General features: G+C 36.0%; 1 protein-coding gene across 13 annotated transcripts in view; it reads right to left on the minus strand.

Annotated features, from left to right (window-relative positions):
* ARB2A (ARB2 cotranscriptional regulator A) overlaps window positions 1-19657 on the minus strand; it is a 416372-nt gene that overhangs the window by 134450 nt on the left and 262265 nt on the right. For all 13 annotated transcript variants that reach the window (XM_085014062.1, XM_013994989.3, XM_085014060.1 and 10 more), the window contains one exon: window positions 12554-12638. In XM_085014062.1, the coding sequence (XP_084870188.1) occupies window positions 12554-12638 (85 nt within the window). The remainder of the gene's footprint in view (window positions 1-12553; window positions 12639-19657) is intronic.

Here is a 19657-nt window from a genome sequence, read left to right on the forward strand (position 1 = left end):
GCTGTTAAAGATACTCCGAATCAATTGATTTTGGCATTCTTACCATCATAAGTTTAGGGCCTCTGTAAATGTCCCTGGAATCTCTCTAAGAAATTATGAACTGAAATAAGCCAAATAAAGTGGTGGAATTCCTTGTGATAATTTAAATTCAAGAAAGATATTTGTCTTTTATGGTTGAAAGAAATGTAGACGAGACATAAAGAAGACAGTGTATTAAAGAACTGATAGGCTTTCAGGGAGAGTATGGAAGAACAGGATACAAGCAGGAAGAAGAATGACAGGGAAAGGTCAGCATGGAATTTAAGTAAATTAGAAGAGTGAAGAAGTTATTAGAAAACTTCAATTTAGGGTTTCTTCTAAAAGTCTCCTTTATAGAGATTGTTGCTATACAAAGCTTAAACATGTATATGTTTATTTGCCCCAAATTTTCAACAGGTAACTTCTGTAATACTTTAGAAATTAAGAAATTATATAAAATAACTGAATTTTGTCAAGTATTGTGCCATGAAATTATTTGAAACCTGCATAAACTTGCTGGTACCTGATTTCTTTACTTATTGATATAACATATTGACTACTTGTGGTGAAATATGTATGGAAAAAGGGGTGTTAAAAGATAATATGAACAGAAATCTTACACCAACTCTCAAAGAGTATTTAGACCTCACAGATCAGTTAAATCAATGTTAATACCTAAAAGCTGCAGTCGCTGATAAAAAAAATGTTTCAAAAATAAAACTATTTTCCTTTAAAGAAGGACTATATTTTAAGAACTATGATGAAACGAAAGCATAAAGAAATATATACCCCTGTTTTTAAAGTGCTGATAATCAAGTCAGAACATCTTAGGATTTTTACAAATGGAAAATATTGACCTATCAATGGTAACTAATGGTCACTCTGAATTTTCATTTCAGTAACAAAGAATATGTATTTTAGATGCTCTGAATCACTACTAGGAAGCAATGCAGTTTCTCTGAAGGGGTGTTTTGGGGGTATTTTTGCCAGCAGACAGATTTATTGCTGGTAACTTGATGTCTGTCTGTGACAAGACAGATTGGGCAGGGAGGGTGTAGGTGGGAGGCACATATCACAGGCTTGGTCAAACAGAAGTGAAGAGGAGTGCAACCAGGCAAGCCACGCAGGTCAGGAAGGGGCAGGCAGAGACTGCGCACTGGAGGGAGATGTGATTCCATAGGATGCAGGACAAAGAGTCTCTAGGTGGGAGAGACTGAAGCCAGGGAGACAGGAGACAAAAACTGTAAGAGCCACACATGGAGACTAAACCAGATGACAGAGAGAGAGTCAGAGGGCAATAAACAGACCTAGGGAGAGCCTTGGAGAGCAGTGACCCAGGCAGCTGACAGAGCAAAGGAGAAAAGGAGGACGAGTGAAGCACAGACTGCCGTGGGAGGAGAGATCAATACTTGATAGATGGTAGAAAGGATGAAAGCTTCTGTCTTCAGTACTACTGATTCCGATTTAACTTTTCCAGTAACTAGGGACATAGCATTAAGAGCCACCAGACACTGCTATGGGGACTATAAAAGTGGTAACTCTCACAAATTAACTTAGAGATTACCATTTTCAAGCACAAATACAAATTCATATTATTTGGTTATTTATCCAAAAGCAGTCAAAAATTAGGCAAAAAATGTTTTTAACTTTCAAGGGAAAAGTTAGCTCAGTAAAAGGAGAGTTGCCACCGTTGCTGCCAAATTCTTTGATGAATTTTTCACAAACTGGTTCAGAAAGCCGTAAAAAAACATGGTGGCTATTTTTAGTTTTTTTTTTTTTTAACGTGAGATTTCTGAAGTGAGACCACTTATATTCACTGTCATTACTGGAAAACTGAAAAAGTCAAAGTCACAGGATAATATTGAACCTGATTAAATACACACACACACAGACACTCACACACACGTATATATATACAAAATCAGGGCAAATATTGGTGATCTATCTAAATATCACATATTTACATATTTAGATAGATTATTTTAAATGATTCTCTAATGAGTTACTTTCCCAAAGTTCCTAATTCCTGCTAATTATAATGAATGATTCACTGAAAACACAAGCATTTCCAGTGGTCAACTTTAAGAACACTCATCCCTAATATTAACTAATAATTATAAGGTACATAGAACAATAAATAGGGAAACTAACTGATGAGTAACAGCCACAAGGCCAATTCTACAGTAATGAACACAAACTCCCTGAAAAGTGCTATTTAGTTAATGGAAACATCACTTAAAGATGAGAATATATCCTTTGAATGGGAGGAAGAGGAACACTACAATTCTTGAGCAGTGTATGTAGTCAAAAAGTTGTACAGTATCGTATCTGCTAATACGTCTTGAATTTTAAATTCTGTTTATAAAGCAAAGGAAGTATAGATTTTCAATTACCTAATTAATTTGAGCTACGTCTAAAAACATATTAGACAACCCAACTCATCTACACACTCTGAATGATACCACATTCCAGAAGCAATTACTGTTGATTTTTCATTGCTATCTTTAGAAGGAAATAATTATTCACTAACAAAGAAAAGAAATGACTTCAGTCATTTCCTCAAGATGTATTTTCAGCAATGAAGTGAATATTTAGCAAATATTCAGTAATTTTACACAGTGTAAACAGTCAATCTGAACTACCTGAGCAAGCAAAAATTAGGGTTACATTAGCAGGTTTTCTACAACATAAATTCACCTGGAAATTGTTAATTTTCTACGTTCTTTTCTGGTTGGGAAATAGGACTTGACAGGTACATGTTATCAATGGCCCCCTTCTATATCCATAACAAGACAGGATCACTTAACTATAGCAAGTTTTCAAGTTCAATTCTCTTATCCTAAGATATCTACTATGGTTCTTTTTTCCGTTTTTCTTTTCATCATCATCTTTTATTCCCATTTATGCTGTTGTATTTCTAAATTTTGAGATGCCTAGATTTACATCAAGTGTTCTAAGTAAGCTGAAATAATTTTAAAAAGACTATCTCAAGTCATGACAAGGATGAGAAAAAATGAGAGGGATACAAGTTTGGGGAGTAAATATGTTGACAGAAATCTAGATCATATAGTTTTAATGAATGTAGGTTCAGGTATTTCCTTAATGGTAGGTGGAAAAGCTTTCCAACCCGTGTGCTGGGTGCAAAAGGGTCACAGGTATGTGCAAATACTGATCCCCTCACCCTCAGGTCAGCCAGGACAGGCTATACATTCAGTGCTGGACATAAGCAACCTCATGTGTAAATCCCAGAGTATCATACAAATATTATACTTTTCTATATCTGTTGCTTAAGGAAGAGTGGAATAACTAATAACTTTCTGGTAACTCTGCTTTAAGGTTACCATAAACTTTAGAGGACTGGTAAAGTGGATCTGATGAGGTCAGGTTTTCAAGGACCCAGGACAAGAGACTGCTGGAAGGGCATAAGAGGGAAAGGTTCTGCACTAAGTAGATGCCCTGAAGCCTAGAAAAAGGTTCTCTAAAGTCAGATAGGTAAATATGTACTTTTATCAATGGGAAATGATAGAAAATCAAGACCAGAAGGAATGTTCTAGAAGTATCATCTTAAAGAGGCCTTCCCTGGCCACCTTCCTAAAAATTCAAATACTTCCTTCCACATACGCATACTTCAGGTCCTTTCTACTTGCCTTCTATTATCTCCTACCAATGACCACGAATACACTACATATATACTCTCCTTATTTACCTCCACGTGGGACTGTTTTCTGTTGTAATTCACCTCTATGTCCCTGGCGCCTGGAGCAATGTATAACCAACAGTGAATTCTTATTGAATGAATGCACACAGACTGAAAGCACGTAAGAGAGAGGCAAGGAGGGAGCACATTTGAAGGGGGCTGAAAGCATGTGAGCCTGAGCTGCAGCACCTACCCACACTTAGGCCCAGTCGGAATCCCCCTGGCAAAGAGTAGCCTGTCAGTCATATGCCAGGCAAAGCAAGTCACGTCTAGACTTGTAAGAAGTCCGAAGATATCAATCCTCTGTAATCTTGTCTGTTTTCAAACATTTATGTTTTCCTTTCCTTTCACCTTGGAAGAATGTCTCCTCATACACAGTCAAAAATTATATTAGCTATTTGGGGGAAAAGCACACCATATAAGATCATTTCTAATTTCATCTTCACTGCTACCCCAGTTTCTTTCAGCTTTATTGTTTCTGGATTTCTATGTCCCACTGAACATTTTTCTTTTGACTATTAGTCTTCCTTTTGATTTCCTCACTATATTTGCCATCTTCCTGTGACTTTGGTTTTGTGACCCTTATCGATGTCGCAGAGAATATAAGAAAACATGAATAACTAAGTTATTTGTTGTTTCAAAATAGATTTGTAGACAGGGAAATGGAAGGGAGAATATTTCTGCAAATGCTTTTCCCATTGCTACAGGATTAAAATAATTAATAAATGTAGATAAATGATAGCCTTGAATTCTAAAATGATTAATGAGAATATACAGAATAACATTATATTTCATGGTGTTTTTCTCTTGATGAACTTAAAACATCCCTCCAGATACTAAAAAAATTGTCCTCATAACATTTCATAACATTTCTACAAGATAAGAGAGGTAGATACTTGTTGTTGCCATTTTATAACAGACATAAACAACCAAAATGTGGGCCATACAATAAACATAGACCATATTAATCTATTACATATTTCTCTGAATAACAGTATTTTCTTATGAAACATTATTAATAGGAAGAAGTGGGGGAACAAGTCACTTGGCACATACTCAAGACCCTCAAACTGCCACCATTCACTCTATGTTATAATAATTGAAAAGTCAGACTTCATTTTAAGAATAAGATACAATACTGCCAACTCTTAAGTGTGTACTTGTCAAGTATGACTTTGCCTTGAAAAAATAAAAACAATATGACTGTACTGAAAATAATTATCAGTAATATTCTAAATACAATTTGAAATTTTTATTGTACCTGTTTTTAAATATATATTCATGGATAAATAACACTCATAAAACAGAGCTATTAGGAGCATTAGATCTATTTTTTTGGTGGAGGTTAAAGGGAAACATATTTAGTAATAAGGGAAAAAATACATAACTAAATGAGTATGTATTTTTACAAGTAATTTCATTGCTTTGACCATGAAACTTCTAGTCAGAAGATAAGAAGCATACTATAACAAGACAGAAAACTTCATACTTTAGAAATCTAGAAAAAAATGACTATACTAGATTGAATGGATAGTTTGGACATCCATTACTAACTTGTGATCAGTACACACATCACAATCTTCAAATAATATTAACATTTTAAATGACAGTAACAAGATTTTTGATCAGCAAATTTCAGGTATTTCAAAGGTACTTAAATGACATTTAGCATTTCCACAAGAATTTCCTGCTATCACCCCAACTATCATTATCTCAATTAAGTAGGTCATTAAACAAGTTTATCATTTCTTATTCTTAACTGATTTCCTCCTCCAGCTTCTCTACACTTCTGATAATGACATTTTCATTATCCCAGTTACTTTTCATTGGAGCATATCATTGTCACCTCCCTTCTGTTAGCCTCCACATCCAGCCTACTAATTGTCAAGGAGTATAGATTCTTTCCGAGTGATATGTTATAGCTCTCCTACTCTCTTACTTCCTCTTACCACATTACACTGGCTTTATTTTCATATCCTGCTGAGTTTACTGCTTCCAGCTTCTTGCTCCTGTCTGTTTTTCATTTACTAAATTAATCCTCCTTAAAATCCCATTGTGATCATGTCATAATAACATTATGGTATGGTTAAAAATGTGCAACAATTTTTAAGGACTCTTTGAGGGAAATCACCGATTTTGACTGAAAACCTGTTCAATTTTTACAACTAGTTATGGAAATGGCCGGGGGTACTAGCCCTAACTCTTCTCTCACTTGATTCAAACTTAATGTTCATGCCAGCTTCAAGAGGAGGAATGAATCTACCCACTAGCAGAAGGCCAGGCAACAGTTCCTTTTTTTTTTTCGGTTTTTAGGGGATCCAAGCTATGTCTGTAACCTATGTCACAGCTTACGGCAACATGGGATCCTCAACCCACTGAGCGAGGAAAGGGATTGAACCACTATCCTCATGGTTCATAATCCACTGAGCCACAATAGGAATTTTCAGTTCCTCTTTCAAAACAATTTTTTTGGGTAAAATTTCCACGTTTAATTTAAATATGCCTTGTTTTATTTATGTATGTATGTAAGTAAATTATTCTTTTATTGAAGTATAGTTAATTTACAATATTGTGTTAGTTTTGGGTGTATATAGCAAAGTGATCAGTTATACTTATATTTTTTTCTGACTCTTTTCCCTTATAGGTTATTATAAAATACTGGCTATAGTTCCCTGTGCTATACTGTAGGTCCTTGATGGTTATCTATTATATATATATGTTTATATATATAAACATATATATATATATGCATGTATTTGATAATCCCAAACTCCTAATTTATCTCTCCCTCCACCCTTTCCCCTTTGGTAACTGTGAGTTTGTTTTCTATTCTGTAGTCTGTTTCTGTTTTGCATATACATTCATTTGTATCTTTTTTTTTTAGATTCCACATACAATCGATACCATATGATACTTGTCTTTCTCTGTCTGACATCATGTAGTATGATAATCTTTAGGTCCATCCATTTTGCTGCAAATAGCATTCTTTCATACTTTTTATGGCTGACCAATATTCCATTGTATATGTGTACCACATCTTCTTTATCTATTCATCTGTTGACTAGGCATTTAGATAGCTTCCATGACTTGGTTATGGTAAACAGTTCTGCAGTGAACATTAGAGTGCATGTGTCTTTTCGAATTATGGTTTTCTCTGGATTTATGCACAGGAGTGGGATTGATAAGATCAATGGTAGTTCTATTTTTAGATTTTTTAAGGAACCTCCATACTGTTCTTCATAGTGGCTGCACCAATTTACATTCTCACCAACAGTGTAGGAAGGTTCCTTTTTCTCCACACCCTCTTCAGCATTTATTATTTGCAGACTTTTTGATGATGGCCATTCTGACTGGGGTGAGGTGATACCTCATTGTAGTTCTGGTTTGCCTTTCTCTAATAATTAGCGATGCTGAGTATCTTTCCATGTGCCTTTTTAACCATCTGTATGTCTTCTTTGGAGAAAAGTCTATTTAGATCTTCTGCCCATTTTTTGATTTTTTTTTAAAAAATATTTAGCTGTATGAGCTGTTTGTATATTTTGGAGATTAATCCTTTGTCAGTTGCATCATTTGCAAACACTTTCTCTAATTTTGTAGGTTGTCTTTTATTTTATGTTGTCTTTGCTGTGCAAAAGCTTTTAAGTTTAATTAGGTCCCATTTGTTTATTTTTGTTTTTATTTCCATTACTCTAGGAGATAGAGCCAAAAAGATATTGCTGTGATATATGTCAAAGAGTATTCTGCCTTTGTTAAAACAATGTTTTTGGGGAAAAAAAAGATAGTCACTATAAGCTATTCTTCAGTGCTATGTCCCTAGCTTCCAGAACAGTACTGGAACATAGGTTCTCAAGAAATATTTGAGGAATAAATGCATAAAGGTTTCCCCCACTACCTGAAAAGAGAGTAACTTCTATGAAAGCTTTTGTAAGCTAAAATAGCGTAAAGTGAAGAAGCAACTACTTTAGGACATATTTTGCTAATGGATGTCTAAGATAAATCAAGACAAGGCACAGGTGCTCCCAGGCACAGTTGAAAGCTGTGGGAACTTGATGCTGAGATGTGAAGTGTAGTTCCCAGGGAAGGAGGTTGGTGGTGCCACTCTTGCAGCTCAAACTACTTGCTGCCTCTCTAACGGCACCCTGAAAACAAAAGCTAAACACTATTTTGCTTTTGCCTTTTTTTCTAAAAGCAAAAATCCTCTTTGGATTTCTTTTAGTTAGTGAAAATAGGTACTAATGCAGGGCTTTTGTAAAAGTGATGTGGCATAAGGTAAACTTCCAAAAAGAGGGGGATAATTGTATATGCTGGGAAGTATGTATAAAATCTTCTGATTTAAGCCAAATTTGTTGGAATAAAAACCCACAGGGAATAGAATGTTACAGAAAATAGCAAGTTCTGTTCTAAGAAAAATTTGCTCAGGGAAGTGCTGAAGAGTGAGTCAACTTAGCATAAGATCAAATGAGGGTGATAAAGAAGGAACTTAGTATCTTTGATAAATTGTACAGCAAAATCTAAAGAGGTAGTGGAGGAGCAAGGGTAGGAATGAATTGTCTTCAAAGAGTTTTTAATTTTTTTTGGCTGCCCCTCGGCTTATGGGGTTTGCAACCTACACTGCTGCAGCAACATGGGGTCCTTTAACCCACTGAGCTGGCTAAGGATGGAGAGTGGAATTTGAGTCCTGGCACTCCAGAGATGCGGCTGATCCTGTTGCACCACAATGGGAAATCCTCAATATACTATTTAGTGCCCTTTTTGAAAGAGCTGCTCTTAAACCTTAGATATATCAGAGAAAAGGTGAATCTTACAAAGCTTTAGTCTCAAAAAAAAAAAAAAAAACCCAAAAACCTAACGTTTCTTTCTATTTCAGCTTAAGTGACCACCAGTGTTGAAGTTAAGCCTTTTGAATTAATTGTCTACTGCTGTGGAACAAATCACCCCCAAAATTCGCAGCTTAAAACAATAACCATTTATTGGTCATAGCTTTTGCATGTCAGGGATCTGAGTGTTGCTTAGCTGGGTGACTGGCTCAGGGTCTCTCTCATGAGGCCACAATCAAGGTGTTGGCTCCTGTTTTAAGGTCACTCTCATAGCTGTTAGCAGATTTCAGGTCCTTACTGGCTCTCAGCCAGCGACACCAATCCCTTACCACATGAGCCTCTCTATGAGCAGCTCACACCATGGCAGCTGGCTTCCAACAGAGGGAGCAAGCGAGAGGATGAGAAAGAGCCTGAGGTCTACCCCCATTCACTGGTTCTACCATGTTCTCCATTATTCTTAAGCAGCAGGCTTGCTGAAATGTGGGAGTAACTTTTTGAACACTCATTTTGGTGCCTGGTTAGGTGACAACACCTTGTAGAGCTGAGACAACATCCTCCAAGATGTGCTATATGCTCTCAATCAGCCTTTAATACCGGCTGCTATTTTTCCCAGATCTAGGAATGAAGAGTAGAAACGGGACTGGCTTCTCTTCTCATTACCCTTAGTAATCTACTAGCAAAACTCCTGCTTCCAATTCCCATGACCTGTGGCTCTGTTGGCGTAAAGTTTCCATAGGGAGGAATGCTTCTCTGAGGTGTCACAACAATGATTCCACTGAATTCAATGCTGAGTCTGCCACCTTGCCACTTTGGGCTCCTTATACCACTGGATTAACAAGCAATGGAGAATGTCATATTGGCTAAAGTGACTGATCCTGATTGCTAAGTGAAAACTGAGTTGCTACTACACAATGGAGGTAAACAGAAGTATGCCTGCAATGAAGGAAATCCTCTAAGACACCTGTTAATACTTCTGTGATTAATATCTATAGAAAACTACAATAATGTAACTCAGGCAGAACTGCTAATGGCCCAGACTCTTGAGGAATGAAGATATAGGTCATCCTACCAGGCAAGGAACCATGTCCAGGTGAGGTGTTTGATGAAAGAAAATAGAATATGGAATGAAAGTAGTTACACACCAGCTACAACTATATGACTAGATGCAAAAATGAGGAATATAGTAGTTATGAGTATTTCCTCATTTTGATATGAATGCATTTACTAAATATATTTTTAAAATTTTTTATTACTTAATTTATTACATTTATAGCTGTACAATGATCATCATAACCCAATTTTATAGGATTTCCATTTTTGTTTTCTTCTCTCTTTTTTCCTTATAATCTCATCTGAGTTGTGTCAGTAGTAGTTAGCTTTATCTGTCAGTGTTTAAATTATATGATACTAAAGATGAGAAGAAAGAACATTAGCCAAGGACAAAAAAAAAGGCTTTGTATCCTATTTTGGGGAAAGGGTTAGTGGTGTTTTTGGTTGTACATGGGATAGTTCCACCATGTTAGGTGGAAGCAGACTTCATTAATGACTTTATTTGGAGATTAAATCTGGTTTAAGGAGGTATACATGAGTGCCAAGTTGAAAGGGGTGGACTGTGTAGGATCTGCAATGTGTAATTATGGCTAGGTTGAAGTAGATTTCCCAGAATTCTTTTTCAACCTATATGTCTCTTGTTAGGATGATATACAAGGGAAGCTTTTGTGGGAAATTTGGAGGGTTAAAGTGAGGCAGCAGCTATTTTGAGCTCATACATGTTTATCTGCTGGCTTACTTGGTGGCATGAGACACCTTGGTGGCCAGGTGGTCCTCAGTAGCCAGGACCTCGGACCACACCCACCTTCCCCTGGATTCTCCTTTAGCACCCCTGATTCCTGGGCCAAGTGTGTGCATGGTTAGCTTCATGACAAAGGGCACTGGCTTTTACAAGACACAGACACCACCATCAATAGAAGCCATAAGAAATGATGTGGATTTAAGTCCATCCTCATAGGCTCCAGCTCTTGCTTCTGGGTTCCAGCTCATGCTTGCTTTCCCCCCCTTTACATAACATCTCCCTTAACAAAACCATCTGCTCTGTAGACTCAAGCTTCAGCACTGCAATGCAAAGTCGACATTCTTACAGAGTCTGCTTAACCAGCTCTGATCCAATCCCAAGTCAAATCTCTGTAACAAATCCTTTGCTATATATATATATATATAGTCAATCCTCATTATTTGTGGACTCCACATTTGTGAATTCACCTGTTCATTAAAATTTACTTATAATCCCCAAATCAATAGTGACGGTGCTTTTGTGGTCATTTAATGATATGCATATGTGTAGAGTGGTAAAAAATTTGAGTTGCTCAACATGTTTATTCCTAAGGGCAAACAAGGTCATGCTTTACCTTCCTGTTTCAGTTCTCATACTGGAAAGTGTCCTTTCCGCAGACTATTTAATGCCATGTTTTTCACATTTTTGTGCTTTTGTTGGTTATTTTGCTTTCTGACATGGCACCCAAGTATAGTGGTGAAGTGTTGTCTAATATTCTTAAGCACAAGAAGACAGTGATGTGACTGTGTGTACAGAAATAAATGCGTTAGATAAACTTTGTCCAGGCATGAGTTAGAGTGCTTTTGAGCATAGTTCAATATTAGTGAATCATCAATATATTAAATAAGGCATCTTTAAACAGAAACATTCATAAAACAAAGTTATATATTGATTGGCTGATGAAAATGTTTTGGCCAGAAGCTCGCAGGAACCTAATCCTGTATTTTCCCTAAGAATAATGAATGATTCAGTATTCACTAATTCAGTGTTCTCAGAGACTTTATAGAATATAACCACTGCTAATAAAGAGAACATATTGTAATTAATGTATACACAATATACACAAAGTGGCATATATATCTTCTAGTAGTCTGTTTCTCTGATGGAAACAGACTGATAGGCCTGGAAGGTTTAGTTATAATGAGAGTAAAGCTCAGTTCAAGTTTAGGTATTAATGTCAGAGAAATTAGTTATAACATTATTTAATAACTGAACTGTTTTCTGAATTATTTCCTTCAACTCCGTAAATATGTATGCAACTTTAAGTGCTTAGTGATTAGCTATCTCCTATGGTTGTTACATGGAGTAATTTGCGTTCTAAACTTCTGCTTATTCTCTGGCATTTATGGCCAAAGCAAGCCCATTTTTTTGTTCTGTACCATAGCCAGACACCATTGCTCATTTTGTGTTTATTATCAAAATTGGCCAGGAATTGTGATAGTCAAAAACAGAAAGCAATGAAAAATGTTATTCTTTCCTCTTACCTAGAGAATAGAGACTAAAATAAAAATACTTTAGCCTGGAAATCAATGCCAAACTTAAACTGTCGGGTGCTCAGCTGCTTCCTCAGGTGCTTACCCTGCTACTTTGTTTCAGCAGACAGGTCAGTCTGGACTTAGCTCTTGATGAACATCTTCTCATCCACTGCAGCCCCTACTCCTTCCACTGCTCTCTTTCTTTTGCCTAGAATACCACCCTGTGTGTCTTCCTACAATTCGAATCCTATCAAACACACAAAGCCCAGTGAAAATCTTTTCCATGGAAAACTACTCTAAACTCTAGGCCATGGCAATCTGTCTTCTCTGAACTCACAGTCCTGACTGCATGTTGGATCACTGAGCTAGTAATCCACCAGAGACACACACTCTGAGATCCTATATGGCTATCCAGCCCTTGTTTAATCGTCTTTCAACTCATGTACATCTTGTCTCCTGAAGCTTCAAGACAAATGTCCATATTATTCTGAAGTTGTTTCATCTATTCATCCTTACTAAGTTTGCTGGTAAGCATCTTCAGCTACTTAATGCATTTCTGGTAGTGGTTCAGACCCATGCTGTATGAACCAAAAACTCACTCAAAGATTCAAGGCATACTAATGTGCTTAATTTACAAAATTGAATTCTACATTTATTAGCATATTTTTGTAACTTAAAAAAAAAACACCCAATATATCTCTCATCAAACACATACCTGCTGAGACTCGGGGACAGTCAGGCAGCATGGACTCCACTGATGTGTCTAATGGTTCTGAGCTAGAGACCCAATTACAACAGTTCTGCAATGTAATAGAGACAATATTCTGTTGAAACATAATTTAAGGCAAGACCAACTTGTTAGGCTGTAGAGTTTAATTTAACCTATACAACCAACCACTGTAATTATACTCAATTTATTTTCCATACACTGTAAAAAATTACCATATGTAAACACTCAATAATTATTCATGACCAATACAACTGTGGAAAAAAGTTTATCTTCTACAATTCAGTAAATTATATGCCCTGATACCTTCTGTGAACCATGATGCATGTATTTATAAGAGGAGGCTAGGATTTTAATTAAGGGAAACTGAAAAGGTGTCTATTTTTAATTTTTAGATGGAAATTAATATTCATATGAAGATGTGAAAGAATAGTGATATTTTCAAACTATAAAACTATATTCCTTGCCTTTATAATACTAGAAGAATAAATTTTGCAATTACTCCTCAAAATCTGGCCCATATAAATATACTATCTTTTAATTTTTACTTTAGTAGGTTCAATGAAGGCTATATCAAACAGTTCAAAAGAAACACAACCCAGTGAATTGTAGCTGAGGACACAGAGCCTTCAATATTAAAGATACACCACTAAAATAATGATGATTTATATCTCACAAAATGGGAAATAAAAATAATCTATATTCTTTCCATATATCTTAAGTCTGCATTTTAAGTCTTGCTTAAAAAAATGTGATTAAGCTCATATGACTTAAAAAAATTTTTCCAACACACACACACACACACACACACACACACACACAATGAATTTCCAGACAGATTTTATTTTAAAAGAAATCATCCTATCAATCATGTTGGAAAAATAGCTGATTGCTATTCTGGTAAACAAGCATGTATTGTGTATTTTTAGATGCTTGCTGTCCTGGTTGTGCACCATGGAATCCGTCCTCGCTGTGGAAAGATCCTTGACTGGTAGATCAAGTGTCTTATTGTATTTCCTTAATTCATTCTGTCTGGAAGAAGATGTCAGCTGTGTTGCAGTGAGGAGAGAATTTCAAAGGCCCCAGTCCCCACCAATAAAGGCCGAGGAATGGCTTTTGAATAGATTTGTCAAGGCAACCCTACTGTTCTGGGACCAGGGAGAGCAGGAATAACATAAAGGAAGGGTTGCTGTATGAGATTAGAAAGTGAAGTTCACAAAGCATGGCAGATTTTTGTAAGAAACAGTAGATCAATGAAACTATTGAACTGGGTGGAAAAAAAACCATGAAAACAAACACAACATCTAGTAATGTTCTTAAATGCTTTCTTTTTACATTTAAAATGGATAAAATATTACTATTTTCATATATTACAAAAGCTTGATGGTTTAAATTGAATATGTATTCTATAAGTTGCACTCCTAATCTTCATTAGCAGCTGAATGCAAAATTATACAATGTAAGGGAGAAAAAAACTATAAAATAGGGTTTTAGGAGATATTCACATATTTGAAAAAAGTAAAATAATATTGCTATTGCTAGAATACCACATCAGAGTGTTCTAGATAATGCAGAAGATTAGCACACAATTAGCCAGCTTTTACATACAATGTGACACTTGCTTGTAAGAAATAAGTATTCTCCAAAGCAGTGTCAAGATATGTAAATGGGCGATTTGTTTTATCATTCATCACAACCTTCTAATAAATTCAAAAATCATGACTTCTATAGGTACTAAAAATAGGCTCCCAATGATACAGGGAGATAGCTTCAATGAAGAATGACTTTCTCTTTCTCTCTCTTTTTCTTAAACAATTCAGTCTTTTCAATGACAGCAATTAGCACTACCGACAGACAGGCAGCGATTAGGTATATATTTTAATTATTATTCATCATAGTAGTACCTCCAAATCTGATGAAAGTCGGCTATTACCCAGGTGATATGTCAGTCTTAATACTGTTCACTTATACTTCACATATGTAAAACGATGTCTTATAGGATATTTCTAGTATTAATAACAGTGATGGTACATTACAGTATGCAGGTGATTAATCATTCTCTAACTTGTTATTACTGACTTTAAAAAGCTGAACAAAATGGATTTTATTCAGGTCACCTTTAACTCAAACATTCAAAGCAAACTACAGGTTAGCATTTTACGATTCTGAAATTTTTGTTTTTATCTACGCACATATTTATTAGGCTTTGATCTCTCCTAAAAATAGGATAGAAAGGAAACACCCTATAGTCAAAGTGAATATGTCCAAAAGTTCCCCAGAATGACAAAGTACTGGTGTAAGATTGTAAAGGTTTGATACCATAAGTTGACGTACACATGTGGTGTGTGCATGTTTGTATGACATTTTTACCCCACTGGGAAAACTAGAGAGAGAAAAGGGCAAAAGGAAATATGTTGGCCATATGAAAGAGCATAATGAAATAAAATAATGTAAACAAACTGGGAAATACAGGTAAAGAAGGAAATATGAGAAAGACATACAGCCATTACATATGGCTATATGATACATTCAGATACATTTCAATCTATCTGAAATTCCATCTTATCAAATGTAACTCCTTATTCTGATATGAGTTTCTATAATTAGAAACCAAATCTCTTTCTGTTGTTTTTCTAATGCTTGTTTTATCCCTTTTCTCAGTGCCCCAACTTGCACCCTATCCAGTTCTTCAGCTGAGCTGAACATTAGCGTAAGTGTCTTGGGTGATGACAGAAGCAGCCCACTAGGAAAGCCTTATCTAAACTCAAATCATGCTGGGGCATATTCCAGGCCCCAGAGATCATATTCTCAGATACCCCAAGCAGACAACATGCTGGATTAAAGGTACCAACAGAGCTGGACATGAGCCTCAGACCAGCCCTGCCCCATTCCAACAAACAAGCAGAGAGAAAGAAGCCTCTGGCTAGAGCCAGCAAATTGGGATGGATCCTTCTTTTATTCTGAAATTATGACTCTACAGGTTTTTGTGGTTATAAATTGTCTTTGTGAAATCCAAAAGTTTGGGAACTGTTAATAAAGACTAGAAGCGCCCATAGGCCACAGTGACTGCCTTCGACATTTAAACCAAGGGTGGACAATATTCAGTGTAGACAGAAAATGAAGTATTATATCTTCAGTAGTATTCCTGTGCAAGGTATTTGGAAGTATTTCCCCTGGTTGAATGAGATTTTTACTCATTTTTATTTCGTTTGTGCGAGCTGGAAATCATCCATGTCTTACAGGTTGATCTTTAATATGGAAGGCATTGTGTCCTCAGACAGGAACAACTACCATTTACCAGGTTGTGTTTCCAGGACTGATATTTAGAACTGAGTGGTGACAGGTAATGGTTCATGACTATTGTATAGAATCACACATCTGGCTTGGCTGGAGCCTTTCAGAGGCCAGGGGTATGTCAAAAAATGACATATGCCCACTTAGTCTTTTTTTTCTTTTAAATAAAAACTATATATTTAAGTTGTACAACATGATGATTTGATATATATATATATGCATACACACACACATAGTGAAATTATTACCACAGTCAAGCTGATTAACATTTGTTCTCCTTACATAGTTGACATTTTTCTGTATGTGTGGTTAGAGAACCTGAAATCTATTCTCTTAGCAAATTTCCAGCATTCAAAACAGTATTATTAAATATAGTTACCATGCTATATCTTGTGTGCAACTACAAATTTTGACCAGTATCTCCCTGTTTCTGCCACCTTCTTGATGCTTGTAACAATGATCCTACTCTCTGCTTCCGTGTATTTGACTTTTTTAGATTCTACGTTTAAGTGAGATCATGTATGTTTTTTATCTCTGTGACTAGCTCATTTCACTGAGCATGATGTCCTTCGGGTTCATCCCTACCCACTCAGCCTTTACAGGCCTGGACCCTGAGGTAAGAAGTTCCCTTCAGGGACTGCCTTTGGTTACTTTTTACCTTTCCTCATGAGGCTGGCTTAGTATGTATGCTTGGTTTTCTGAGTGGGAGTAGATTTTGCTTGGAATCACTGCCAAAAGCAGCCCTCTGACATTCTTTCTTTAAGAAGTTACTTTTAAATTATAAAATTAATATAAGAATATATTACTTAACCTTCTGAGTGCTAAAATCAGGTTTTTATAGTAAGAGTATACTTAACATCAATAACTTTACCATATTAAATAAGTTTACTAAAAACAACCACCCCCCGCCCCCCATTTTACTTATTTGTAGTATAATAAGAATGACTAGGCAATTTTTACCATTGTCCTACTTCCAAATTTTAAAGCTATGTTTGGTGGAATAGTGGAGCCCATCATCAAGAGGCCAAAAGCACTAAGGCTTCACCTTCAACTAGACTGCTATTTTCATGGACAACTTTCCAGTTTAGCTAAGGTGTTTTTCTTGGGCGGGATATTTGCAAAACCTCTCAGTTTTTGGAGTTCTCCTGAAGTGCAGTGGGTTAAGGATTTGGCATCGTCACTACAGCGGCTTGGGTCACTGCTGTGGTGCCAGTTCAATCCCTGGCCTAGGAACTTCTGCATGCTGTGGGCGCGGCCAAAAACAAAACAAAAAACCCTCTCACTTTTTAAGCTGATTTCAGATGGAGCTGGAGTCTGAGGTGGTACGGCAGTGGGATGTTGAGGGACAAAACAGTTACCCTATACACCCTTCTTCCAACACTTGTGCTCAAGACAACAGCCCTTTCTAATCACTGAATCCAGGCTTGTTTGCTTTTCCTGATTTCAAGGAGTCATGCAGCGTGGACAGGGATTAAAAAGGAGAAAGATGAGGGGACAGAGTTTCATCCTCAGTGTTGGGAAATACTGGACTCTAATCCTGCCAGACCACAGTGAATTCTCCACTAGGGGAGCACACACTGAGGTGAGTTCTTACAAGGATTTCTGACATACACTTCTACAGTCTCCTTTTTTGTTCTTGTTTTAGGGGAGAGCTCTGAGGAAGGATAATTTCAAAGCTCCATCAACAAGGATCTAATAATTTTATCTCTGGGATCTTATAACATTTTCTATAATAATATATTTCATTTCTCAATGTAGTACCATTTGCTTCAAAGGAGTTTTTCTTCCTGGTTATTACCTCTGATTCTTACAATAGTTCATCAAGTAGATTAAAAAGAAATTATTATCTCTAATTCACAATTATGAAGCAGGCCCAGAAAGATGTACCGGCTTTCCTAAGACAAGAAGTCTTGCCAGAGCACCTGGTAGATCATGCTAGCTCCATAATTTACCTAGTTAGCAACTGAGCCAGAATCATAATCAAAACTCAGTTCTCTTAATTCCTTGTTCTGAATTACTTTTCTTTTGTAAGATATTTTGAATATGTAAATCATTCATGAAACAAAAGGAGGATAGTGTTCATGTATTTTATGTTATTTTGGGGGTAACAATAACAATAGCTGTGATTTAATGAATTTCTTTAAAGTGCAAATAATTGTGCTATTGCCTTACATATGATTTTCCCCAAAATGTTTGCAAAGTAGGTGTTATATTTTATGGATGAGAAAATTGAATCTCAAAGATATTAAATAACTTGCCCAGGACTACACAGCTAGGTAAGCAATTGAGATGGGGTTTAAGTTTTGGTATATGATAATATAAAACTCTTCATGTTGCTTTATGCCTAAGGCATAATCGAGGGAATTAAAAGAACTAGGTCATTTATTAAATTTTATGAAATTTTCAAAAATTTTATAAAAGCTATGCCTGCAAAAAAATAATGACAGCTTTGATTAAAGTAAGATGAATTCAACTACTGCCTATTTTAGTCAGATGAAAAAATGCACAGATTAGTGTATTCCGAGGTTTTTTGTTTTTTTTTTTTTTGTCTTTTCCAGGATTGCACCCATGCCATATGGAGGTTCCCAGGCTAGGGGTCTAATCTGAGCTCTAGCCGCCGGCCTACACCACAGCCACAGCAACAGCCAGATCGGAGCCACGTCTGCGACTTATACCACAGCTCATGGCAATGATGGATCTTTAACCCACTGAGCAAGGCCAGGGATTGAACCCACAACCTCATGGTTCCTAGTTGGATGTGTTAACCACTGAGCCACAACAGGAACTCCCACTATATTCTGAGTTTTGAAGGGGATGCCTAATTCAATCTTAGTTAGAAATACTTAAAAAAGTAAATCTAAATAAGTTTTGTTATATTCGTTACCTGGAATGAGACATGAAGAACTCCCAATTAAAAAATGATGAACAGGGATATTTTTAGTTTGGGATAAGTACTAAATTCTATATGGGTTATATGTGGGGGAAAAAAGTTACTAACAGTTCATTTATAAACCTTACAACTTATATAATGCTGGAAGCTGTTTATATATCCATTTGGACAGATGAACAGCATAAAATGTATAGGCATAAAATATACAAAATTTCTCCTGAAAAAGTTTAGGCCCTTGGAAATGATAATTAAGGATGTAGATAAATTGTGAAAGAAAGAAATATGAAAAGCAATAATGTGGTCAGAAAACACCTACATGCTAGCATAGATTAAAAAAAAAACTTTACATGTTTATAACATTATGAGGGGTAGAGTAAAAATATTTTGGATTTTTGCACGATGAAAGTATTTTGTAATGGGAGAAAAACAGCAACAATGAAACCAAATTGGTGATATGATAACATCACTATAGATTCATATAGCCTAGCTTTTCTATTTATTTAAAACTCTTCTCAAATATTAACTCTCTGGTCCTTACAGTGTACCATGAGGTCAGGTACAGGTTACCAGCTGTACCTATGATGAGAGGTCAGCTGAATAAAAACCTGGGTATTATATTAAAAATAACTAGAAGAAAATTAGGAAGATCAAAGAGCTCATTTGATTTACATGTATTTATATAAGTATTGATTTGATTAAACAATTGCTATAGCATGGTGTGGCTGATGTCAATTGCTTATTTATCAGAAGGGTAAATATAATAAAAATTTTTAGCTATATATCTGCGATAGGAATCAAAGAAATAATGAGCTGAAAGTTTTTTGAAAAATGGGAGCATGCTCATCAAGCCCTTGTTGGTTCTCAGGTTCACGGGCCCTTAGGAAGAGTGAAAAGCTTTCTTACCCTGA

This window comes from Sus scrofa, chromosome 2, assembly GCF_054392235.1.
Source record: "Sus scrofa isolate SSC_HxYL_T2T_F1_AM1 chromosome 2, Sscrofa_HxYL_maternal_Yorkshire_Landrace_v2.0, whole genome shotgun sequence".
In the NCBI taxonomy this organism is placed as follows: Eukaryota; Metazoa; Chordata; class Mammalia; order Artiodactyla; family Suidae; genus Sus; species Sus scrofa.